The following is a 26,573-nucleotide window of genomic DNA, read 5'->3' on the forward strand; positions in this document are numbered from 1 at the left end:
AATTATGACATTTCAATTTTATTTTGATTGTCATCAAGAGCTTGTAAAAAACACACTAATGTGGATGATTTTTAGACGTTGATTTTTGAACTTATTGATTCACATAAAAACAAAATTGAAATGTGATAATTTTTTATGAGCACATAGAGAAAATAACATAAATCACATCTAACGGTTTTATTTTGACTTTTAAGTTATGAATTTTGAGTTATTAAAATTTTTAAAAATAGAAGCAGAATTTTATTTTGACTTTTAAGTTTTAAATTTTGAGTTATTAAAAATTTTAAAAATGGAGGCAGAGTGAATGCACAAAAAATGAAGACATTGAACCCTCCTCTTTTTAAAGTGCTAAATCTTAATCATTCAAATTTTGTAGAAATGAAAATATGGAATTTTCGTATTATGAACATTGGAAAATGTTATAAAATTATGAAAATTAAATAGAGGCCATAAGACCTACTCATCTACAAGAGTAGTTTGTCGAAAATTTTGTGGATTTCAAATTTTTAGGACAATTTTATAAATTTCCAAAAACAAAAAGTCCCTCCTTAATTCTAAAATAGCGCCGCCTCGCATTAGGGGTGGCAACGAATCAAATCGAACCAAACTTATCTTAGGTTTGAGTTTGGTTTGAATTAATTTCGAACCGAACCTGGTTTGATTCGTTTCGAATCGAACCCATTTCGAATCGAATTAATTGCGAACTACACACGAACTAAATTATTTTTTAGCAGTCCTAGTTATACTAGTAGTTTATACATTAATTTTTTCTCGCGGAACAATTCACATGGCTTCCTTTTACCGGTATAAACTATAAAATGAGTGTTTTTAAGTTGAAAAATTGTTTATGAAAAAATACATCAGATATGGCTTTTCTGGTATGAACTATGAGAGACGACCGAAGAGAGAGGAGAGACAATCATCTAGGCCGGAGAAAGGAGTGACAGCCGGAGAGACAGCTAGTCCCCGAGAGCGTCAACTAAATTTTCGAACTAAAGAGAGAGTGAGTTAGTGAGAGGTGGAGAGAACTAGATTATTGAGATTTAAGAATGAGAGAGTGTCAGCTAAGTTAAATTATGACTCTCTATCTTGGATTTTAATTTCATCAGGTAAATGGACGGTCGATGTTATTATGAGATTCAAACCATAAAAATGATCGAACCCATTTCGATCAAACCAGGCTAGGTTTGGGTTTGATTTGAATTAATTCCGAACCGAACCTGGTTTGGTTCGTTTCAATGCAAACCCATTTCAAATCGAATTAAACTCAAATCAAACCCGAATCAAACCCGAATCGAATCACAAGCCTCGAATTTTTTTGCCAACCCTACCTCGCATGATTGCTTCAGATAATATACTCGATAAATAAAAAAGAAAAATCATAGAATAATTTGGAGTCGTCTACACTATTTATTATCAAAGAAACGATCTCCTCTACATTTATATGGTAACCCAGAGTTTGGAGTACGGATAAAATAAGTTATTATTAAATAACTACACGACTATGGTCAATACACAGGCTTTACAACCTGAAAATCATGTTCGCATCGGGATAAATACTCGATAATTGAACAAAATAAAATAAAATTGACGAACAAAACATCTTATTTCCTTGGAAAGCATTTCTCAGCCACGAGCTTATTCAGTTGCTATCATCAAAAACTCATGACGAAACCAATGAACCAATAATCAAAGAGTGAATTATTCAACCAGTGAAGGATTTTGCTTGGTTTTCCAGGAACTGTGCTCTACTAGCAGGATCAATCTGCAATGAAAAACAAAACAAAATAAATTTTGAGAATTGGTCTTTAATATAGTGACAAAGTTAATATCCTCTCAATAGGAGGTCGCAAGTTAAATTGCTTGAAAGAACCCTAGTAGATATTTAAGCTAGGAGGTTTGACTCCCATCTTTACCAAAAAAAAGGGCAAATCTTGAGATTCAACAAGAATTAGAAAAGGTTCAATTTGATGCTCATGACATTTCAACTAGAGAAAAAATTTTGACTTCCGAGAGAGACATACCTCCTTAAGATGCATTGAAAGAGCCTTGGACAGCGCTTCCAAACTCGAATTTTTCAAAAGCTTGTACACTCTGTGATACTCCAACTCCTTAAGATGTGCCTCGTAATTTTTGGGGTCATTCTTCCATGCAAAGAAAGCTTCGTCATCATCCCATCTCTCACTGCCAGACCAGCTCTTCACCAGCTCGACAGCCTCTTTATGGCTCACTTCCTCGCCAGCTGCCTCGACCACCCTTTTCACAATTGAGCTCTCTGATACCCGCCTCTTAAGTCTCTTGTAGAAGAAAGCCCTGGACACATCCCAATCCACCACCTTCTTAATCACTCCCTTTGCCTCCATCCTTAGAGAGCTGTCGTGCAGCTCTGCAAATTTGGTGGCAATCTGTGTGTAGAGTGGTGTGAGTTGTTTCACACGCTCAGCAATTCTCTTATTGGTGGCATCCACATCTGCACCAGGCTCCTGGAGCTTGGCTTTGAGAGATTTGATATGCGGGTCAAGGCGGCCCATGCAATCAACTAGCTCCCTCTGCCTAAACTTGATCTCAATCAAACCTTCAGGCTCAAGCACGTTGCCCTTGGCGTTCCTCTCGGCATACATCTCAATGTTGTCAGGGTTGATTTTGCTATCCACCACCACCCATGCGCCTCCACGCAACTCTCCAGCCTTTGGGATGTACACAAAAGCTGGCTGCTTATATGTACGCAGGTTCTCGACAATGGTGGATCCTGCCTGGAGGATTCCTTCAAAGAGATCCCGTTGCCCACCTGAAAATCCACGCCAGTTGGCCATGATAAATAGTGGCAATTCTTCCCGGTTGAAATCCATCAATGCCTGTGCGGTTTTGGTGGCAGAGTCAGGGAACCACACTTGCCCGGCCTGTGGGACCACACGCTCACTTGAGTCCAGCTGGCCAGGGTCGGCTGGTATCACTTGCATCACTGTTTGTGTCTCAACAGCAATGATGCCAACTGGTATGCCACCCAGTTTTGCCCGACCTGTCACGACAGTCTTAGCCCAGCCTTCGAGTGCCTCTACGAAGCTACCTTTGTCAAAAATGCCCCCAAGCCAATTTCCTTTCACATCATTGATCCCAGCAATGGCCGCACGGGGGTCACAAGAGGTCTCCGGGAGGTAGGCCACAGGCCTTTCAGGAGGGTCCAGTGTCCTAGAAATGGGTAGGGGACCACCACCATAGGGTGGCACATAGCTCAGCCAATTTATTATTGCAGAAACACCCTCAAGATCATCTGCAACAGTCAAGTGCGTGACACCATTCGTGCCCATGATTTTAGGACCACCAAGCTGCATCTGCGAGCTATACACCTCACGGCCAAGAAGCTTATTCAAAGCTGAGAACCCAGTCAAAATGATGGGCTGGTCAAGCCGTTGGATGCACCGCATACCAAGACGGGCCAGGTAAGCGCCAATACCAACTGTACGACCAGTCACAAAAGTTAGCGTAAAGGTTTCCTTGTAAGCCCTAGAATATGAGCTTGCTATCGCACCACTTCCCATTAAATTCTCAACACCCAATCCATCCTCTTTCCCGACAATGGCATCCAATACCCACCTTGTCTCCCCACTTTCCAGCTTGAGCTCATGAGCAATAACTGATGAACCAATACGGGCGTGATCTTCTTCGGTGATGTAAATATATTGGAATCCACGATCCGGATTTGTTTCGTCTGCCCATCCAATGCGGAAGCAGGACTGGACTTCCTTCGCTACACCGATCCTGGCACCAGAGTTGGCTGCGAGATATATAAGAGGAAGTTTCTCCCTGATGGCAAGCTTGGTGACCGAATCAAAAAACATGTCTTCCTTGGGGCCGAATGACCCCGAAATGAAGGTCATGTCATTCGCCACTACTATAATTTCTCTCCCTTCAGGGAACTCAGGAGTGATCATCTCCATGCGCCATGCAACCATCCCTACATGGTTTAGGCCTGGAGCACGTTTGGAGGGCACCAATGGGGTGCCCCAAGTTGCATTATCATCAGAGAAGACAAGTTCTGTGGCCTTAAAATATTCCTTATCAGCTTTGACAGGTTCGTTGTTCCACAGTTGTTGGAGTGCCGTTTCGAATGCCTGAGAACACAAATGTTGATTTGTATCAAAATGGGAATTTATGTTCATTTCTTTTTCCAGTTTTTTTCTGTTAAGGTTAGGAGTATTACCAATGGAAAGTCATAGCAGTAAGTTGTGCTGCTTTTCCTGGCAGTCAGGCGCCTAAGATCAATGCGACTTAATGGTGGGTATTGAGCTGTCAGAGGCAAGCCATGAAGTGGGCCATGTACTGGTCTGGCTGAATTGTACACTAGCTCGTGCGATTTCCCATCTTCCACCTCCCGATAAATCTGATTGGAAGTAGAAATGATATTAAAAAAGTAGTATTGGAAAAAAAAAAAAAGTAGCTCGTGCATGCCATTCTCTGATACTAGTATGTGTGAAGTTCCTTGGTAGTAAACTTACATGCACTGTGCAAGTGTGACCCGTAACATTTGTGACTACAACACGCCATGCACCACTAGCAACTCCATCACCCCCTAACCAGAGCTTGACTTCCCAATCACAAACAGAGAGGCGGTGCATGCGTACACCGACCAATTCGTGAACCATCAGTACCATTTCCTTAAGAATAGTGCATACTGTGTTCTCATCAGGGCTGACAGGTATGTCCATGCTCCTAAAATGCAAACATTATTAATGATGGTCAAAATCACATATAAAAAACTTGTATCCCAATACTGGTAAAAGGTACTATATTGAATCTGCATTGCACTGAAATTTTGATATATTGACTCACCTTGAAGGAGGAACAAGATTATAAAGCTGCTGTTCCCTTAGTACACAGAGGTACATATGCGCATGATCTGATCTTACAGTAGCATTGTGTGAATACAACTCGAGCTCTTCCAATGCACCTATCAGGGATCTAAAAATACCACTTGACGTTAAGGATAGCTTAGCCTGTGCACGACTTAGCTCAGCATCAATCAATGGCATCGAGGAAAGGACATTTGTGCCCAAGGGCTGCCTGACAAGTGTCCGAAGGAACATGCGTTGAATTGGCTGTTTGCCATCGGACACCGTGTACAAGTGCCACTGCCTGTCGCGTGATGGGGTGTACTTTATCTTTTCGTATCCCTTCAACTTGTCCTAAATTAAGAATAACCAACATATTCAAAATAAAATTCAATGCTTTTAGTTAAAAATTTGGAAGTTCTCCAAAATAATGTAGAGTGCGGAGGCATTCTGGTGATTTTATCTTATAATTTCCTAGCACCAATACTATACCCATTGGTTAAATTTACAGTCGGTTGAATTAGCATAAGACATAAAAGCTTTAACGACCAGGTGTTTTCCACCTTTTCACCATATCAGAAATCTACATAATGTACTTCTGGCAAATCCAATAGGAAGACAAACAAGCATACCAACTCAAGGAATGTTGAGAGCGGGGGCTCCAAGTGGCGAAGAAGAGGTTCTTCCTCATGGTAAACTTTCTCAGCCTTCCAAAGGAAGGAGTGGCGCATCGGAGGCCGCCCCTCGTCTCTCTGCATGATGCAACTGATAGCCCCAATTCCTGCATCAGAGAGAACATTTCTTATTGATCTCTCCTTCAAGATCTTCGCTAGCTTGTTAATTCTTTCCTGAGCTTGATCCTCATCTCCACTGCACAGTTCATGTAAAATAACACAATATAGTATCAAAACGGGACACAATAAAATAATCACAGTATACATAAAGCATATACATTAGTACCAAGAAAAGGATATATGCTGGCAGCAAGGAGTAACATCTCAGGTTAAATTGAACTAGTCATGCTTACCATTCTCAGCAGGTTAAAACCAGATAGGTCTAAGATTATTTCATTTTTCTTGCTCTTAAAGTTTCTTTCTTCATTTATGGAGTTCACTAGAATTAATGATAAAACTAATAAGCTAGAAAGATAAAAAAAAAAAAAAAAAAGTAATCCATGTCTACACTTGTGCACACAACCATACAAGCAAAAACTATAAATTAGGCAACCAATTTGCAAAAGGAAGGAAGAAAACATAGAAATAAAAAGAGGGAAGAAGGTGTAGAGTGTCGAACCTATCTTGGAGTGAGCTCATTGGGTTATTAATCCCCACAACAGCCACATGCAACATGTTACCCTGGTCACCTTGAGGACCAGAGTTCTTGCTCAAGGTCACTGCTTCTTTAAGAACCGCAGAGATGGCGGTTGGAAGAGCTTGGAGGGATTTGATAATGACCATGGCACCGCGCCTCCTCTGGCTATGCTTCTCCACTGACGGGTTGTCCAATCCATTCAGCTTCTCAATATGCTCCTCTGTGAACTCCCACAAGGCGATCAGGTCTTGCGGTGGGATCGATTTTTGATCGTCCGTTTTCTTCAGTTCCTCAGTTCTGAGCCAGTGGATTCTGATGCTCTCTTTTACCAGGAATGGCTGATAAAGAAACAAAAAGAAATAGTTAGTCATGACTAAGATAATCTAAAACACGATACTTTTACACAGGAAGCTGTAACATGACAATTCTAATACTGCTAAGTTTTTATCTATTCCTAAAACTTGTATGTTACTGATAGACCCAGCCGCTATGCACTCCCCCCCCCCCCACCACCACCATCACCACACACACACACACCAAAATCCCCCTTCTTTATTTGGCTGGACAGGGACATTCAAAGCTTGCTGTAGATTAAGAAGAAAGGCATACCCGGTACAATCTGCGGATGTAGGTCTCAACAACCCTGCGCTGAAGAGTGGTATCACTGTGGTCAAAGAGGGAGATGAGAGCATCTTCTACAGCCAGCGGGGCATTGACGAGGTCCTCCATGCGCTCATCAATAGCCATCTTGCGCCTCGGTGTTGATATTCTCTCTCCTTCCTCTGTAAACATCTCAAGCACTGACAGACTCCTTGAGATATACGCCCGGAGATCACTTAGCTTTGTGTGTTCTAGAAGCTGGCTTGCCTTCAGTGCCAACTGCAACAAGCAAAAGGAAAATAACACTGTCAGAATTGAGTTAAGTTAGAGCGATAAAAGTCAGGAAGGTAGGGTTAAAATGTTAAGTTTAACTTTATGGAAAAAAATAGTTTACCTCAGAGTACATGGTGTGGTTAAGAGCTGAAAAGCGGATTAACTGGTCTGTGTAGGCTGCAGGGTTCGGATAAACCAGTGCTTCCATGAGACGTAGAATCAACTTATTTTTGGTCCTCACACCCTTATAAAAAATAAAAAATATAGTGTGCACATACAGAAGTTAGCATTCTAGGTGCATGCATACATAGACATGCAAAAAGGAAGAGTGGGGAAGGCAAGAGCATACCTGGTGAGACAGAACAATGTCTACGACAATGCTTAAATCTTTTTGGTGCTGAAGCCGGAGACGTTCTATAACATCAGACTACAATACAGACATAAAAGGATTGGAAATATGTATTAAAATATATAAATAAACTCACACCGCATTATTAAAAAAAAGGGAAAAAAGGAGTAATAAAGTACCTGAATTTGGTCACTGAAGAGCTCCTCAACAGAGAGGTACTCCTCAAAAAGGGACTGGACAATGACATGTGCATGGCTCTCCCTTCCCCCCTCATATGACTTGACAAGACTCAAGAGGGGTTCGATCAGCCTTTCCTGTGTAGCCCTTTCTCTTTCAGGAGTTGAGGACAGATGAGCCTACAGCAAAAAGATAATAATATATTAAATCACAAAGTATGTGAGGAGCTATCAAATATATCGTTAAATGCAAGTCATATATCAAGAGCAGACCTCAAGAATTCCAATTAGCATCTTTGCTGGAAATTCCCGGTTCCTTATGTAAGTGGTGTTTAATTCGTACTCCTTGTACTTTGTGTCCAGCTGTCAACATAACACCAACAATCAATATATCAAGTAACTATTAAGAGATAGAAAATATTACCAAACATAAGAAATTGGTAAGTACCTCACTCCTCAGCTCCTTTGGGAGCCGAGTAGCCAAAACAGACATGATTTCTTCCCATTGGAGGAATGGAAGCTCAGGGTCGTCAAGACAACTCAACAAAACTTTCAACACCTAATATTGACCAGAAGAACATACCAGTTACAATAAAAATTAAGAAACAAAATTGATTCAAAGGAAACCAAAAAGAAAAGATTTAGCCTATACTTTGCCAATGTCATGTTCATATCCGGCGAGTATCATACGCGCTGCATGTAGGCTTGCGGCAAATCTCTGGTGAACTTTTCCAGATAAAGCTGTTGGTGGCCCCAGCTTTGGAAATTGATCGGTGTACGGCTCAGCCCTTCTGACAGCTGAGGGGTCGTCAAGATCCAGATTGGCAATCAACTCACCAGCCTTCAATCAAAATGTTTCGCAATATTATGACAGTTTTTATTTTAAATGCAACCTTTTGAAGGCTCTCTAGAAAATTGCTAGAGAAATATGAAATTGGCATTACCTGCATGGGCTGGCCTTCAGACAAAAGGAAGTGAATAACACCAGAAGCAGGGAGGAGAAGAGGCATGCACATCTTCATCACCTCAACCTCAGCGTAAGGTGTGTTGGCTTCCACATGGGACCCATCTGGGACCAAGAACCGGAGTAGTTTGCAAGGTGTCTCAGCCAACAGCTTGGATGGATCATGATCATTCTGAAACATAACCAGAATTCAGTTTCCTTGCTTTTGTTTATTTTACTTCTATTTGCTATCATTTATTTTACTTCTATTTGCCATTTTTTTTATTTCTTTCTTATTTTCACCTGTAATAGGCAAGTCCTTCCATTGATAAGGAGGCGGCTACCAGCTGCCTCTTCCTGAGCATATATAACATGGCTGTTTCCATCCAACTGCACAGTAACATCATAATGGACAAGTTTTAGATATCTAGTTTCATTGTACGAGTAATTTTAAATAGAAGGAATTGAAAACATGTAAGTATGTATCACAGTATACATGCCTGCATCAGAAGACCGCCATCTCTCAATGTATGAATTTCGGCTTCTATCTCAGAACCATTCATTCTTAATCTGTAGCTACCTGGCCCTCCTCTAACCATATCAATCTGTGCAAAACATAAATAAAGTTATACAAACTCCATTTTATATAGTTATTTAAAAGTAAGATCAGAGAAGAAAGATATGCATGTCATACCGTATATTTGCTCCCTTCGATGTTCAAAGACACAACTGAGTTGACAAGTGATATGTGCTGAAACAACAATTGAACAGGAGTTAACTTCTTCGCGTCAGTTGAAAACAGAAGAACTTAAAACAGATATGTATATGAAATAGGTATCTCAATTCTGATAAAATTTTATACCTTGGGTGGAATTTGACCCTTTTCAAGATAACTGACATACTCTGATACAATAGCAGTACTGGTGGACCAAGCTTTCTGATAACAATGAAAGAAAATATTAGCACAGTGTATAAGAATTGCATCAAGTAGTTTACCATAAAGTTCAAATTAAGGAGGGTACAACTTACATATAAAGCACCTCCAACAACTGAAAGATACCAAGGTGGCCTCTCGGCTCTCACACGCATTGCTATTCTGCTGTCCAACCAACCAGTGTGGATTTTGTTCTCTCTATACTCGGAAGCCTGAATAAAAAATAATTTCAAAGTCAGCATCTTTTTCCTATTATCAAGAGAACTTGGAAACAGAAAACACCACATTCCTCACAAGGGTACAGTTAGGGGTGTTCATTGGGTCCGGTTATTCGGTTTTGAACCAAACCGAATTAGTTCGGATCAAACAGTTCAGTTTTTCAGTTTAATGGTTCGGTTCGGTTCGGTTTGTTTTTTAAAACCGAATTATAACTTCGGTTCGGTTCAGTTTGGAAAATTTCAAAACCGAAATAACCGAACCGACTGAACTTTTATATATTATGAATTTGATCCGGACCGCCCCAGTTTATTTCTTAATCAATTGCTTTAAATACTTTGGTTTATTTCTTAATATCTTAGTTTATTTCTTAATACCCGGTTTATTTCTTAATATACTTCGGTTTATTATAAATCAATTGTTTTAAATAAAAAAATTAATATATTTCGGTTTGAACCGAACCGAACAAACTGAAATAAAACTTTGGTTCGGTTCAGTTCGATTGCAATGCTAATTCAGTTCGGTTCGGTTCTATTTTTAAAACCAAATTATAACTTTGGTTTGCCTAGTTCGGTTCGGTTTCAACCAAACTGAACTGATGAACACCCCTAGGTACAGTGAACTATAAAGTATGATAGCACAAGATAACATACATTCAAGAGATCAATTGTGTAGTCAACATTGCAGCGAATTTCACCGCGAATTTGTATCTCTTTTAGCCCCAAAATCATATTGGCTATAGCCGAGCTCCTTGATTCACCAAAAGCAAATACATGACCTGCACATAAAAAAAATTACAGATGGTTTAGATGGTTTAGTCCTAGTAGAACCATATAAATTCATATTTAATCTGGTATTTATAGCCCATACCGAATTGAGAATCAGAGAACTCGTGAATCCCTCCTCCTGACTGGAAAAAAGCACGGAGAAATTTGAATTAATAAAATAACACTCATACATTACATGTACCAAAGATAACCATTCAATTTTCAAAACAATAAACCTTGACTGAGAAGTAGGCCCATGTACTTGGCTTGCTCTTAAAGCTCAGCTCCTAAAACACATATAAGAGAGGAAATATATTAATAAAGTAAGAAAAAAGTTAGTAAAAGCTAAATGAATTAGGAATAATTTCATGTCTAACCCTCAGAAATGAGATATCATGCATTACCAAACATATGAAATGCCATATATTACATGTCCTGGCAATCTAACCATCCATGCTCAGTGTTTTATATGATGGATATGAGGCAGTTAGGTAATTATCAAAAGATGTTTCTAATGTTTATGGAGGCTTGCTAATTCATTTCTCAAGGTTCTGTAGGGAGACACAAAGTGTTTCCAATTCCTTGGTAAAGGGCAATAAAATTCTTAATAAAATTAAAAAGAACGGGAAGTCAGAAACCCTAATGTACCTGCACTTTACCGCCAGTGGGTTTGAAACCATCATCAGGGTCTTCACTCGTAACCCGAACAGCTACAACATGACCTTTCGGCGTCACTGACCGAGCCTGATCAAAATCAAACTGAGTGGCAAGAGATGCTGTTTTCTTCCATGCACTGTAACCCCCACCATGTTCCTTTCCATAAAACCTCCTTATTTCTACATTACAAAGTAACAAACAACAACGTTTAAGAAAGGTAAATCATCATGTGAGTACATAAGTTCCTGTTTGAAGAATGCATTTGAAATTTTGAGTATTAGAGTGTCTAGAAACTCAGCTACATGAAAAAAATTCCTCCTGTTGTTGTACCTCTCTGTCTATTTTCTCATAGATATATGATTATATGAAACAAAGAAGTAATTCAGCAATCAGATACTCACCGGGAATTTGCCACAGTGGAATGCCCATCCCGACAGCAACCTGAGCTGCTGGCAAGTTGACTTCTGCGATCCACTCAGTTACAGGATGCTCAACTTGCAGACGGGGGTTGAGTTCGAGGAAGTAGTACTCGCCTGTCTCCATGCTGTATAAATACTCTACTGTCGCAGCCCCCACGTATCCGACAGCCTTTGCAAGCCTCCTGGCAGCTTGCTCCAGCTGTTTCACTATCTCAGGTGGGGCCACTGTGATGGGACCCTCTTCTATGATCTGTTAAAGGTTAAAGAGAAGATTGATTCAGTCATGGTGTCATCATAAATAGACCTTTCCCACAAACAACTTGAGACCTGAGCTTTACGAGTTGATAACAGTGTTCAGTAATAAAGTACCTAATTACCAGAAAGTAAAAGTTATTTACCATAAATGATTCATATAAACTTGGAATCAGACTTCACAAATCCAATTGACTTGATTTGATTTGAGTTGAATTAGACTCACATAAATATGCTCATTCGAAAAAGCTTACAAGAATCTAGCTGCTGCATCCTATTTACAAGTCAAATAAATGTTGGATTCAAAATGATATGATTATAGAAGTACCTTCTGATGACGCCTTTGGACACTACAATCTCTGCTGTGCAGAGCGGCAACATTTCCATATTCATCACACAGCAGTTGAACTTCCAGATGCCGACTCTGTAAATATATCAACAATTAATTAAGAATAATATAAGTAGTTTCTTCCTTTCCCTAAAACTTTAACCATCAAAAAGCAGAAGTAGAGAACAATGTTGATAACAATTATTCTTACCTGTGAAGCCAACTTCATTATAAAAATGGGTGAACCAGGTACTTCCCCTTGAACTTGCTTGAAAAGTGCTCTCACTTCATCATCATTGTGCACCTAAATGTATTAAATATAATTTAAGCAACTTGAAAGGCTTAAGCAGTCAACCAAATAGCAAAAATAAACAAAGACAAACCTTTCTTATTCCTTTACCGCCGCCGCCCCATGATGCCTTGATCATGGCCGGATAGCCAATGACTTGACAGCTGGCCACAGCCTCTTCAGTTGTATAAACGCACGCTTGCCTATAAAATTCTTCAGATATAGTTTCCAAGCAATTTTCTTGCTGAATTTGAACCTGCATATCATAATCCAGAACCAGCCATATATTTAATCCATGCTACCAAAATTTTAACACTTTTAAGTCCCAGAAATAGCTTCAAATTATTGAAATTCCAAAATCTTCTAGTAAAAAGAAATTGTTGACTTAAAACCCAGTGATCATCGTCCTAGCTTTATGTTTCATATATAAAATAATCTGAAGATCAAATAACATAAATTGCTTACATGGGACCCACTCCATGGAAGAGTTGGAACACCAGCTGCCTGCGCAATCAGAGAAGAGCCAATTTTATCACCAAGAGCAGACATTGGTGCAGCAGGAGGCCCCAAAAAGATTATCCCTTTGGCTGTGAGAGCATCAGGCAGTTCAGGGTTCTCAGAAGCATGGCCCCATCCTGGCCAGACAGCATCCACGTGAGTTCTCTCTGCAATCTGATTATTTAAACTCATGATCAATTGTCTTCCTAATTATGGTGATCTCTAAATACCAGGTTAATCATCTCAGCATCATTATACACTAAAAGTTACAGCAGTTCAAGTAGTATGGATAAAACTTACCTGATTAAACCAATTAACCATAACTGCTGCATATACTGTCACCAAATAACTGTATAGCAACCACCATAACAGCTTAACTAAATGAAAAAAGGGTACAGAACTAAATTTTTCATACGGCTACTAACCAAAGCATTTCCCAAAACTTTATCTCACTTCTTTGCTTGCTATAAGACAAAGGAACATGAAAACTATTTCAAAGAAACAAACCTCCAAAATTTTCTGAACATTCGCATAGTTATTGTTGTTTGTGCCACCGGGCACCTCAACAAACTGATCAGCTATCCTAATATGCTCAGCATTAATCCTCATGTCCTCTGGTGTCGCCATGGCAACCAAAAGTATTGCTTTTTCATTGCCAAATGCCTCAAGAGCCCAATCTCTGATGCTACGCATGAATTTGACAGCCGCCATGCCATTGTTTGCCACCAATATACTGTGGATTGGCCTTTTTCCGCCGAGGGCCCCACAAAAGTCATCAACTTCTGAATTGGCCCCTGACGGCCGGGTTTTGTTGGTAGCTCCATCAATGGCTCCATTCCAAGGTTCATTTGTCATTCTACAAAAGAAGTTTCACAGGAAAACAGGAAATTAGTTTACTTCTTTTGTTCTGAGAAACTGGGAGATTGTGCTCAATTTAGTCTATGTCTCTGCATAGTTAAAGAATGACAAAATTAATAATGTTGAAATGATATATACAATACTGGTAGCCAGCTAGGAGTCACAATCTGAGAAATAATTTACCAAATCAAATAATAGAAAGTGGCTACGACATTGTTAATCATTCACCAGTATTGTGGTCAACACTAGGACTCCTCAAAATTATCGCCTCATAATTTATTCATTCTTACTCTCTCCGCCTTTCTTTCTTCGAAGGTTAAAAATTGCAAAATTTTACTGCAAATAAGCATCACGCAGCACTAAAAGGAGAATTGTACAAGTACATATTATTAAAAACAGACTTAATCTCCCGCACCTAATATGCATGACCCAACTACCAAAACCTCCTAATAATTACGATCAGCTTAGTGGATATCCACAGAAATAACGATCACAGAAGACAAACAGAAAACTTCAATCAAAATTCCAACGAACTCACTTGGAATGAACTAGCAAGTACCGCCACGAGTCAAAATTGAGATATCGAACAGATCACTTTTGCTCCTAGATCACTCTTCACTGCTCACAAACGATTCAATGAAATGGCTGATCCAGATTAGATGCGTAGCATGTGTTGTCTGTCGGGGGTGGAGAGAGAGAGTGAGAGAAATGAGCAAGGAAGGAGTCGAGGAGGAGAAGCGAAGAGTTAATACAGGTAGGGGGGCGAGAGAAGCAACGGGCTTTAAATGAGTGGTAGGAGGTGAGAAAGAAAAGGAGAGCTTGAATTCCCACGTGAGTGGCACCTGCCCGTTTCCTTCTCTCGGTCTTACCTCTGATCCGGTGTAAAATTTTCGTACTCCGTAGAGAGAGAAAGAGAGAGCGGGGTAGTTGGTTGGTAGCTGCTTCCTTTCGCTTACTAAAATCCAGAGCCATTTTGTCTGGACGGAGACTTGCGAAGCCGCCGTTTAGAAACCAACCTCACGTTGACTCATCTTCTCCAGTGGTCAAATAACGGATGTGTTCGGTAGACATGTCTAACCGCTACAAAGTTGCAATTATCTGATTTTAAAAGGTGGGAACATGACTGTAGAGGACTGAAGGAGCCGTCTGGATTTCTTGTGCTACCCAAGGGTGCGACTCTCGTTCATCTTTCAGTCAAAACTATTAACTATACACCGTGTCTAGTTAATGTTTAGATAAATGCTCTCCATTTTATTTGATGACCAAGTCGTCCATTCTTCGAAGGCTAAAACTTGGCACGTGGCATCCCGCCATATGATTTGAGCAACCATGACATTGCTTTTTGAAAAGAAGCATTTCTTTTACTTTGAAAAAGATTATTTCAAGTTTATACGTAAATATTTTATTATGATAATAATGTTAACACAATCGGATACATAACTTATTTTTCAATTCAGACCATCCAATTTAAAATAAATATCAAAGGTTCCAAATAGCGATTATAGCGGCATAGCAAGGAGAGAAAAAAAGCTATTGCGAATAGCATAGCTATAGCGAAAGTTATAATACATAGCGATTTTTCCTTTTTAAATTTTATATTTTATATTTCTACTAATTATCAACATAATCAATATTAGAGAATTGATGTAATAACTAAATAACAACTAATTTAAGTCTATACTTTTTATCAATTACATAAATAAGAAAGAAAAAAAACCTAAAAAGTAATATTATTTAATAGTTAATACTTCATAGTATTACATATTATAATAGACAAAGAGCAATTAATTTTATAAGGTAAATGAAGTCAATATATATATTTAAACATTTGATATATCATAATAATAATAATAATAATAATAATAATAATCAAAATCAACTTTCAATTGAAACGAACGATAATAATTTTATAAATAAATATTATGCGAAGAGCAATCAAAATGAAAAATTAACATTTGAATATTTCTCGATATAGAATGAGAGAATAAATCACAAATAAAAACAGAAGTACATAGTTTTGTTTAGCATTCTTATCAGAGAAGACCATGTAGCATTAGAAATAAGAATAGAAGTACAGAAGTCTATATAAATTGTAAAAAAAAAGTCAATGTAGCATAGCGGTAGCTATAGCGGGTCGCATATAACGGTAATAGCGGTCGTAGCTGAGTTTGCGCACTTTTATCTCATAGCTTAGCGTTTATAGTCCGGAAAAGCTATAGCGTCGCTATAGCTAGCTATTTAGAACACTGATAAATACATAAAATTAATTTGCTGACATAATAAATTATACTCGCAGATAAATACGATGCACCTTGTTCATTTTAGATTAAATTATATATAGTAAGAAAATAAATTTATTGTTGATTAAATGAAATAATCATGATTTTTCATAACATTAAAGTTAATAGTATATAGAAAAAATATTATAAAGTCACAAATAGCCCAATTGGCATCAACTTAACAAAAAGAAAAGCTTCTTATATCATATAACGTTTCGTGCAGAGGAGTCCTGACAATGCTCTTATATAAAAACACAGCAGTCAAGCGCACTGGAAGTTTCCAGTACTGGAGAAAATATGGACTCAATATAGTCAGGACGGACATGATTGGATGGCATTTTATTAAATGGCAATAACTCTTTTTTGCTGTCTTTTAGAAAGAGATTTGAAAGAATATTTCTATTCATGGAATAATTATGGATCCAATCAGGAAAAAGGAATGAAGATTGATCCAAACAGGTAAAAGGAATGAAAAGGTTTGTAAAGGACCCAATATTCACCGACATTTTTAAACAAACAAGGAGCATTTTTCATGTAAATAAAGATTATCAAGCAAGCTAGGAACTTTTATTATTATTATTATTAAAAGCCCATTATAAGGTCTCGAATCTCGATAAATTGAACAAACTTTGTCAAATAAACTTCTAATTTACCAACATGACACCAAGCCGTCAAATTTTCATCAATGCACTAAATGAAGCACTTAACCCTGTAACAAATTGCTCAGTGATGTTAACCGATTATATTCCCCAAGTTGGAAATACCGCCTCAATAAAAAATACAATTTTAATAAGATGGAGATTAAGGAATACAAAAGTACAATATGTCTTATAAAAAAACACATTTCGTGCTTAAACTTTTAAACCAAAGTGCTGTCTAAGAAGCAACAAAAACATTATTTGAGGTCAAGGAAAAAAATAATTCGTGGTCTAGTTTAGAAATCATTAGAAAGAGAAATGGGATCTGACAAGCAATAGAACCAAAAAAACCAACAAGATGTACGGGGAAAGTATTATCTCCATAAAGTACCTTATAATAAAAACTCAGCATTTAAGCTAAAAAAAAATTGGTCGAGGGTAATTTAGAGATGTAATAGTACTACTTTGCGGTCATTAATATTGTTGTGAAGACATTTTTTTTTTTTTAAATAAAGGTTGGAGATCAAGTTATCCAACTATTTAATATTCTTGTTATTACAACAAAGAATTTTTTCATCCGGATTTCGAACCCATGATCTCTCACATGACCATATGACTTTGCCACTAAATTAAAAGTTAATTTTTGTAAAGAAATTATTTAAATTTGGAAGAATTAGTTGGTTGGCTTGTGTGGCTAAAATATGGAGTTTGGCAGAGTAGGTGTTGATGGCCAACTAACAGATCTCCTTTTTTTTTTCCCAAACTAAAAAAGAAAGAAATCCATAGACCAATGGCCTTCGCTCACCTGTCTCTTTTAATCTGTTATTATTTGCGAAATAGTACAATCAGTAGTAATATTCTATTGATAGATATGGATAATGCTAGTAATATCCTGTGAGCTTTGTCATTTGTCCTCTAAAATGTTAAAGGAGGAAAAAAAAAATATGGAGAAGAAGAGAAAGGCAAAAAGTGCATGGCAACATTTTTTCCAATGTGCCTAAGGGCTTCAAAATAAAATAAAAATTCCAAGGAAAATTGGCGCATGTGAGCTTCAGATTTTCTACGACGTCTATTAGTATGTATACAATGTAACGAGTGAATAAACAAGGTATATAAGAAAAATATAAATTGCAAAATCTCCAGCAAATTTTAAGGCATGTGTTTGTTGATTGTATCTGCGTCTGCTGTAATTCATGATGGACAGTCATTGTGGACAAATCATTCATGAATTATAAACAATCATTGTGGAGAATTTAATCACATACGATGTGGTTTGTGTACTCCAGAAAAATAAAATAAAAACATACGAATGGTTCGGATTTATATTAGAAATTGCTATTGTGGGTGTGAGAAGGGAGTAAAACAAAGAGGTGTGCTTCTCTAATTCCATTAAAAATTAAAAGATCTAATAACAGTATGTTAATTTTTAATTTAAAACAATTATATTAAGGGTGACCATTAAAGTAAAATTCAAAAAAAAAAAAATACAGGAATTGCATAGGTTGTGGGAGCACACGCAGTGATAATATCAGAGGGGGGAGTAGGTACGAGGCAAGGGTACCAAGCTCTTCGTAGAAATTAAATATTTTCATATTTTTTTTAGTTTCTATTTTTTTTGCAAAAATTAATATTATTAATTTCTCATAAAGAGTGTGACACATAGTATTTTAATTGTTGTTAATAATAAAAAGTGTGAAAATTCTTAATTTTGACCTTTAAGGTCATATACCGGAGAAGATACAAATTAAATGAAAGTCCCATGCTCCGGGAATTTATGCAAGGCTTTAAAGATCCGACCAAACCTTCTCCGTCTCATTCATAACGAAATTGTACATAATATTTTACTACTTCTAAGGTTGAGTACCACATAGACAGATCGTCTAATAAAAAAATAGTAAGATTTTTCTATAATTAACCCTTGTCAGAGAATAGTCATCATCGTTTCGTGTGTAATTGGGCTAACACATGCAAAAAGGATAAAAATAATTTGAATTTCATTTTTTTTCTATTGCCCCTAATTTATGCGATGCAAAGCCCATAGGTTGAATTGTTCGCTTTTGTTTGGGTTGACAAATAAGGAGTAGAACTAGGGTGCTCTTAAGCTCACCAAAACTTTGATGAGCTTAACTTTAAAACTCATCAAATCAATTTTAAATAACAAATCCGAACCGTTGAAACCCGTCTACCTTACGTGTAATGCATCTACATGTGAAATTTTTAAACATTCGAATTAATTTAGTATAAAGTCAAGCGGTCAAAAACGTTCAAAAAATAAATGCACTAAAATTAATTTATTAACCTTCTAATTTTGACCGCTTGACTTTATACTAAATTAATTCGAATGTTTAAAAATTTCACATGTAGATGCATCATACGTAAGGTAGGCGGATTTCAACGGTTCGGATTCGTCATTTAAAATTGATTTGATGAGTTTTAGAGTTAAGCTCACCAAAACTTTGGTGAGCTTAAGAGCACCCTAGTTCTACTCACAAATAAGCAATGGATATACGCAAAACCACAAATTATTCTACGGAATTAGACAAACAGCAGAAAACGTTGGGGTAGTTGGTAAATGTGGTCCCTAATGAACTGTGCGGGACCCACTTCGCAAATTAAATGTGGCCCCTAATGAACTGTGTGGGGCCCACTTGGCTAATTAGGTTGTCTTCCCATTTATTTGGACCATCAAACTTAGTCATGGGCGGAATTAGACTTTTCGACTATGGGAGTCAATCGTGAATGGGGGTAATCATATAAAAATTTTATGCTGCGAATGAAGATTAATTTACTGTAGCATTTTACTCTAGATTATATAAAAAAATATGTATCGATACAATTTTTTTAAAAAAAATGGAGGTCAATTGATCCCATATACCCTTACTCCCTCCGCCTCTGCACTTAGTATCATGTCATATCAACCCACAATAGATCCCAATTAAAAAAAAAGGAATAATCCTCTTGGCCAGCCTCTGCCAAGATCTAAAAAAAAATAATAATAATTTAATTTAACTAATTATACCTATAAAATGTTGCTCATTACTTAAGTGGGGAACTCGGGATATTCTATTATTTGGAAGAGGAAATAGAAAAACAAGAGTCAAAAAAATCAGTATAGATCGTACTCAAGATACAATTGAGTCCGTGTCTTCCCAGGTACATGAGGTACAACTTATAAAAATAGACGGTTCAGATTAATCCCAACAAGGCCAAATTCAATCAAAAGCCAATTGGGACTGTGGAGGTCTGTTTTGAGATTCATACCACATGAAAAGAACGATTCATATTCATAACTTGCATCTGGGGTGATACGGATTCGATACAATTTTGTCGCACGTGTCTATCTTGGAACAAACTAACAACACGCATGGATTTTGTTTATTGGAAGAAATGATATATCGAATTAGTACTGTCGATTTAATTATACTATAATTTTAAGGAATAATTTTCATTTGCCATTTCTAATTATTAAACACCTATTTTGATCCAAATTGAGTCAATTCCAAATTCCACCCGATCAGTAAATTTATTTGGAATATTGTTAATTTCATAAACAAGAATATCCAAAAAAAATTATATATATTCCAGTAATTATTCATGTAAAAATATAATTCACGAAATTACACAAATTTTAATAACAAGCTAACATTTTTTTTTGCATAATGAAAAAACAATTCTACTTCTATATCAATCGGATGGCCAGGATGTTGCTTACCTATTTAACAACCAACATTTGTAGCGCCAATAATGATGAAAGCTCCAAGACGCATTTATTACAAAAGTACCCAAATTGATGCTAAACAAAATGCGAAGCTTTTATGATTTGGGTCGAAAAAAAAAAGGACAGCAAGCCTAAGAAGTCCAGAAAGTAAAATTCTTGTTTTCTTGAATTCTATTGTTTTGCTCACAAAAAATATTTGCAAGTCACAAAATTTCACATTTTCTTGGAGAATATTTATGTTATCTTTATTATACTTGTAAAGTATTTTGCAACTCATAAAATTGCTCGCAAAATATTTTGCAGGTCGCAAAACCCATTTTACAAGCGTAAGAGAGTCGTATGTGAAATGGTGTGATTTCCTTATTTTATTTGTTTCGACGATTATCTAAGAATTTTAAAATTTATTCCTCACTTTTGAGTATTCTTAGAAAAATAGTTATTCATGTTGTTCGTTGCGTCACAAATTTACTCAGGAATTTAAATCGTTATATGGATCTCAGTGATGGAGTCAATTTTGACCCCTTGAGATGCTTGAGACAGTTATCAAAAAGATTCGTTTGAAAGAGACAGGTGTTTTGTAAATATTAAAAATAACAAGGGGTATAAAAATATTGCAGGTGTTTGGTATGCATCTCTACCTACCCAGCGCCTGCCTCTATTGAATAAGCTTTTCTCCTTACTTTAGTTGGTTGAATTTATTATATGTAATTTGTCTAATTTATTTTATTCAGTTTTTCTTTGTCTCGTCTTTTGTTTCCAAATTACCCCAGGCGTTTTATATTGTGCAATAGCATATACCTACTTGGATTATTGTTTTTTTAGCGGATGAGTAAATTTTATTTTAATTATACAAAAATATAGAGTAATTATTTTCTTCTGAGGTCACTAGATTATACCACTACAGCTTTAATTGGTTGTTGAATAATTAATTTACTATCTATCGAATAGGATGATCAATACTTATAATAATCAAGAGAAATAGGATGAGAAGTATAAGGGCCTGTTCGGCGTTACGAGGGGAAAGGAAATGGGTACATAATTTTAAAACTTTTGAACTGAAAATTACTGTTCATGTGGGAAAAAAAAATTCAGTCAGAGTGAATTTTTTTTCCTGCGTGAACAGTAATTTCGTTGTTGCAGTTGAACATGCCCTAAATAAGGAAAAAAAAACAAACATTGTGCTTCATAGTTGTTTAGAAGGATTCGTTGTTTCCAATGCATCTTACTGTGATTTCTTAATCCAATGGACTGCTGGCTTTATATATTAAATTAAAACCAAGCATGTAGAAGCAAATAGATTTTGTCAATCGCAACTGGCAACACTACTTCTCACTATTTTAGTGCAATGCAATAATTAATATGATACTCAATATTGATTTGATTAACTTGCAAGAGGTTCAAAATATAAACATGTAACTGTATCGAGAACAATCTGAAATTCTCTTGTTTAGGTTATTTTATGGCCATGCTGAGGATAGTAAGAGGTTAGAAGATTCATTTAGAAAGTTCTGACAAACAATTTTGTGTAATGCTAAAATAGCTTAATTTATCAAATCTTGAAAAATTTATATTCATATAGAAGATTCATTCAGACTAATTTCCAAACTTCGTCCCAAAAACATTAATTTATGGAGGAACGTTGAAGTAACTTTTAGAAGTTGTGAAAATTTCTATATTTTCTATATGTTTGGATTCAATTTGAAAAGTATTAAAAGATGAGGAGGGTTCAATTGTATCCATTTTTAAGAACTTTAATAACTCAAAATTTAAAACTTAAAAGTCAAAATAATGCCGTTAGATATGATCTACATCATTTTATCCATGCACATGTAAATAATTATGATATTTCAACTTTGTTTTGGTTATCATCAAGAGCTTGTAAAAATGTACTAACGTGGATAATTTCTAGACATTAATTTTTTAAATGATTGATTCACATAAAAATAAAATCGAAAAGTGATATATTTTTTATGAACACATAAAGAAAATAACATAGATCACATCTAAGGTTTTATTTTAACGTTTATAATTTAAATTTTAATTTATTAACGTTTTTTAAAATAGAGGCATGATGGAGGCAAAAAAAAAGTAGAGGCATGATGGAGGCAAAAAAAAATAGAGGCATTTGAACCCTCCTCTTAAAAGATTATGATATGCTCATGAGATATAATTAAAATTGGACGTACTGCTGCAAAAATGAGACAAACATTTTAAAAATAGATTGACTAGATCTAATTTGGAATTTAACATATGTGCATAAAAAAAAAATTGAATCATGCCATACTAAGATTTTTAGTGATTGATAAGTTTTATACGGATTAATTTTGCAAAAGTTTTGCATAAATGATACCATATGTAATATTGAAGAGTATTACAAAAATTGAAAATTCATGATAGGAGTATATTTGTGGAATCCCCCCAAGTGGTTAAAAGAATTTTGTACGTTGTATTTTTGTGTTATCTTTTATTGCAATAGAATTTGCAACTTATTTTTTTTTAGCCAATGAACATTTTGTTATTGTTCATTCCATAGACCATATTTCGTTGAGAAATTGGAATTTTTAACCACTTCAATGAAATATAGATAGAAAATTAGGAGCTAGTACAATTGACAAATTTCTCAGATTATGTGTTAACATGTTACATATTTATCAAACTTCTAGACACAGAGGCAGACTCAATTTAACATTGACAAAAACCTGAGATGCAACCATTCTATTCCATATTACTCATAATTATGTTGGAAATCAATAGAGGTGAAAGTAAAAACATGTGTCAAGGTCCAAGTCAATCGGTTGTAAGATGATAATATTTTGATTTTATGTTTATTGTAATTGTGAAAGACAAAAGCAACATAAGAAAAGAAAGGACTCATGCATCTAGATCCGAGTCATAAGATGATTGAAGGAGAATTTTTATAGTTTTAAAAAATCTGCATTTAAAAAAAAGTAGCATAAATTTATAAGAGATAATTTTGTTCGCCATTATTCATGTAGAAATCAGTTTGGCTGTAAACAATCAACAACCATCCATCCTACCAAACTTCTTATTTGTACACAAAACCTACCTTGAACCTACCCCCATTGTTGCAAATTACATGAAATCATAGACTGATTTTTATAAGTTGAATGCATCTAACTTTAAAAGGGAAAGGGGGAAAAAAGACAAAAGGTTGAACTGATCAGCTTTGCATTCTAAAAGAGCATAGACTCTCTCAACAATATTGACATGACGACAAGTAAATCTAACAAGGTGGGGCCCCCTCTTTTGTTATTTATTACATAACTAATAAGTTTTTATTTATAACATGGCATGATGTAATTGGAGTTTAGTTATATTGTTAGGAATTTAGTACTTTTAAATTAGCGTGTACTGCGTACAAATCAAATTGCTATCAGAAGTTAAAAATTATCAACGCTGAACTAAGAAAGTGATTTGTATCTTTAAAAAAACAAAGAAAGAAAGATATTGCACAAACCAGCTGGACAAAACGATGCACTTGAGAGATGGGAGATTTGATTCCATGTTTTGACTAACGGAAAAGTAGGTGGAAAGATAAGTGCGTCTATGGCCATTGATTAAAAGGTTCGCACTACCCATTAGACGTGTCAATAAATTGGTTTCAAAATTATAATATTCATAAATAGACCACAAAATATAGATAATGGTTATCGTACCCATTTACTCTATAGAAAAAAAAAACTGATTGTCATATGTAAAATAATTTTATATTTATTTGATTAAATAATGTTCGTAACGATGGATATATTGAATTATACAATGTTCCATATAGTACAAAAAAAGGAGACCAGCATATGCATATATTTTATAATTTATGGTGTATACAATTGTTGTTGCTGTTGTTGTATTTACTTATGTACTATCATTAGGACTAAGTAGTGTAATTTCAATAAGTTTATCGCGCAACTTCGTTCTCAAACAAGACCCTATCTCTTAGGTTAAATTAATGGTTTTGAAGTTCACCACTGTGGTAAATTGCCAATCACACAACTTGACCTTATAATTGGTATTTCTATATTTTGAGTCCTATAAAAGTATGTTAATAACAATGACCTAATATTTAATGTCATATGCGTCTTATTAGTGCCTTATTTAATTCTCATGCCATTTAATACTTCACAGTGGGGATCATAGTGACAAATGAATTATTCGGGTTCGGTTCGGCGAGATCAAAAATTCGTGATTCGGGTATAATTCAGGTATAATTCAGGTATAATTCGGGAATGATTCGGAATTATCCGGATCAGAAATCTCAGTCCTACAAGAGAGCAAAAAAAATAAAAAACCAAAAAAATAATTGTTCTTAGAAAAATTCAGGAAAAATTCGTGAATAATTAGTAAAATTCGGGAAAAGTTCGTAAAATTCGGAAATTATTCGGGTTTAATTCGGTCAAAGTTCGGTCAACCGAATAATTCGGTGTTCGGTTCGGCATCACCCCAAAAAAGAATTAAACGGATATAATTCGGGTATAATTCGGATACCTTGTCACTATGGTGGGGACAGACATAGTTAACTAGACCATAGGCATTACATTCTCTAATGACCTAATTAGTCACAATCAATTGCTAACATGACATGTCCAGGATGTCATAAACTCGTAATTCCTTTCTCGCCCATATATGCCTTGGCACATCCCAAAATTAAAATTGGGTCAATTTAGGTTTAAACTAAAGCCTGTGACTTAATGGAGGCCCACAATATCCTCACCTATGTAGTTGTATTGAGGCATTCACAGAGAAAATAGGCCAGTAATCAAGTATTTGGGCTTACAACCCAAATAATATATTTCATCATGAGAGCATACTAACTTGAATTGCTCAATTTCAGATTCCAATGATCTCTCTTTTTCTTCATATCACTGATCAAAATGCAAAATTTATTTTCTTCAGTTCATGCAAGCCGCTCTACAATCGCTACACATGAAATTCTGATTACATTCTAAAACTGACAAATTCTTTGTCGTAATTAAGCCGGAATTACTTTCTGTTACTTTCAGAGTGTGGCAGCTCAAATTGAAATTAAGAAACGCTTAAATCAAACCCCTTGTAATATTTTTCTCTCGAATGATCCAAATATGCATGTCATTGATTACAGATCCATTGACTGAAACTAGGATTCTACTTGTGAAATGAGGAATAAAATAGAGAAAAGTGGAGAAGGTTAGGCTGTCAAGAAAAGAACCATAGGTTTGAATTAAAAACAGAGAATATTGCTTTCAGTTCTATCTTATTCTATACGATTTATTTCCAATTGAAAAACAGTATTACTATAATTAATATTTTAACATAACTGACGATCAGCTAAATTTCGGCCCAAAATACACATAAACCCTAAATCCTACAACCCTGAACTGCCGCAAATCTTACAATGCAGACGTCAAATTTGCTTATGGAATTATATACTATCTCGTTCTTTGCCATCTTCCTATCAAATGCTGAAAAGGGATCGATAGATCTAATGAACATAAATCAAACTTGCATGCAGATAGAACAGAGAGATAATAAAACTGAAAAAGAAAAACCAGATCGACACAGATCAAAATACAAAATTAAAAGAGAAAAGAAGATTTGAACTGGTACCTGTCAGTGTCAGGCATTGCCAGTGGCTCTTTCATTGGCAAAGGAAGCACCGGTGGAAGTTGCATTTCCCTTATAGAACAGTGCGGTCTGAATTGAAACTTCTTCGCTAGTGTAGCCTGTCCGGGGCGCCGCCTCATAGCAATCGGTGAAACCATAGAGACTCCATAAGGGGTTTTTAGGCGCAAAACCATATGGAGTTTCTCCATTAGATTCCTCTTTTTTGCTTCCCTCTATGGGAGGGTTCTAAGTGCTTAAAGGGGAAGAGTGCGGTCCGAAATTTAGCAAATTTTTGTGGAATTCTCGGGAGCTAAATTTGGATGTACGTTGCATAAACCGAGTATTAATGCCTTCAGGCGATTTATATTGGTAACAAGTGTATTCGCTATTACATATTGTAACCGTTATACAACAAGTGTCTTGCTGTACCCCAGAGATCTAGAATCTTCCCCAAGACTGATTATTTTATTTTTGTTGGGTTATGATTCTCCACCTGATAGTTTGACCCCCCCTAATTATCCTCCATGTATTTTTGGCAAAAATTGTTTCACTTTAAGTTATGATGATCTTTATAAATTATTAAATATGCGTTAGTTCCAGATGAAATAAATATGTAATTTTGATTATAACAAATGTGCATT

At 36.0% G+C, this 26,573-nt stretch overlaps 1 protein-coding gene and 1 long non-coding RNA gene across 3 annotated transcripts; both read right to left on the minus strand.

Annotated features, from left to right (window-relative positions):
- Positions 1-1,387: 1,387 nt before the first annotated feature.
- LOC144559078 (acetyl-CoA carboxylase 1-like) lies at positions 1,388-26,240 on the minus strand. Of its 2 annotated transcripts, none has more exons than XM_078308013.1 (31): positions 25,936-26,240; positions 13,349-13,697; positions 12,809-13,015; positions 12,438-12,599; positions 12,266-12,358; positions 12,055-12,150; positions 11,457-11,724; positions 11,047-11,234; positions 10,635-10,685; positions 10,502-10,541; positions 10,285-10,409; positions 9,511-9,627; positions 9,344-9,418; positions 9,176-9,232; positions 8,982-9,086; positions 8,785-8,871; positions 8,483-8,674; positions 8,191-8,379; positions 7,987-8,097; positions 7,812-7,901; positions 7,542-7,718; positions 7,363-7,440; positions 7,135-7,257; positions 6,750-7,019; positions 6,123-6,478; positions 5,462-5,699; positions 4,831-5,183; positions 4,497-4,710; positions 4,202-4,381; positions 2,025-4,112; positions 1,388-1,765 (listed from the first exon to the last, which is right to left on the minus strand). In XM_078308013.1, the coding sequence occupies exons 1-31, from the start codon at positions 26,139-26,141 to the stop codon at positions 1,706-1,708; spliced, it is 6,945 nt and encodes a 2,314-aa protein (XP_078164139.1). In that variant the 5' UTR covers positions 26,142-26,240; the 3' UTR covers positions 1,388-1,705. The 2 variants fall into 2 exon arrangements, with proteins under 2 accessions (XP_078164139.1, XP_078164140.1); XM_078308014.1 differs by lacking the exon at positions 25,936-26,240 and adding an exon at positions 14,238-14,586.
- On the minus strand, positions 13,813-14,046 carry LOC144559079 (uncharacterized). Its single transcript, XR_013513089.1, has 2 exons — positions 13,912-14,046; positions 13,813-13,866 (listed from the first exon to the last, which is right to left on the minus strand). It is a non-coding gene; the product is annotated as an uncharacterized LOC144559079 (long non-coding RNA).
- Positions 26,241-26,573: the final 333 nt, after the last annotated feature.

This window comes from Carex rostrata, chromosome 9 (assembly GCF_964058835.1).
Source record: "Carex rostrata chromosome 9, lpCarRost1.2, whole genome shotgun sequence".
In the NCBI taxonomy this organism is placed as follows: domain Eukaryota; kingdom Viridiplantae; phylum Streptophyta; class Magnoliopsida; order Poales; family Cyperaceae; genus Carex; species Carex rostrata.

What these genes read in the sequence shown, in the direction of transcription:
- LOC144559078 (XM_078308013.1), bottom strand. Translation starts at nt 26,141, where the DNA reads ATGGAGAAACTCCATATGGTTTTGCGCCTAAAAACCCCTTATGGAGTC. An exon ending in ACACAATTGATCTCTTGAAT is followed by an intron (nt 9,628 to 10,284) that starts GTATGTTATCTT and finishes TTTTTTATTCAG; the next exon opens with GCTTCCGAGTATAGAGAGAA. An exon ending in AATCTTGTTCCTCCTTCAAG is followed by an intron (nt 4,711 to 4,830) that starts GTGAGTCAATAT and finishes TTTGCATTTTAG; the next exon opens with GAGCATGGACATACCTGTCA.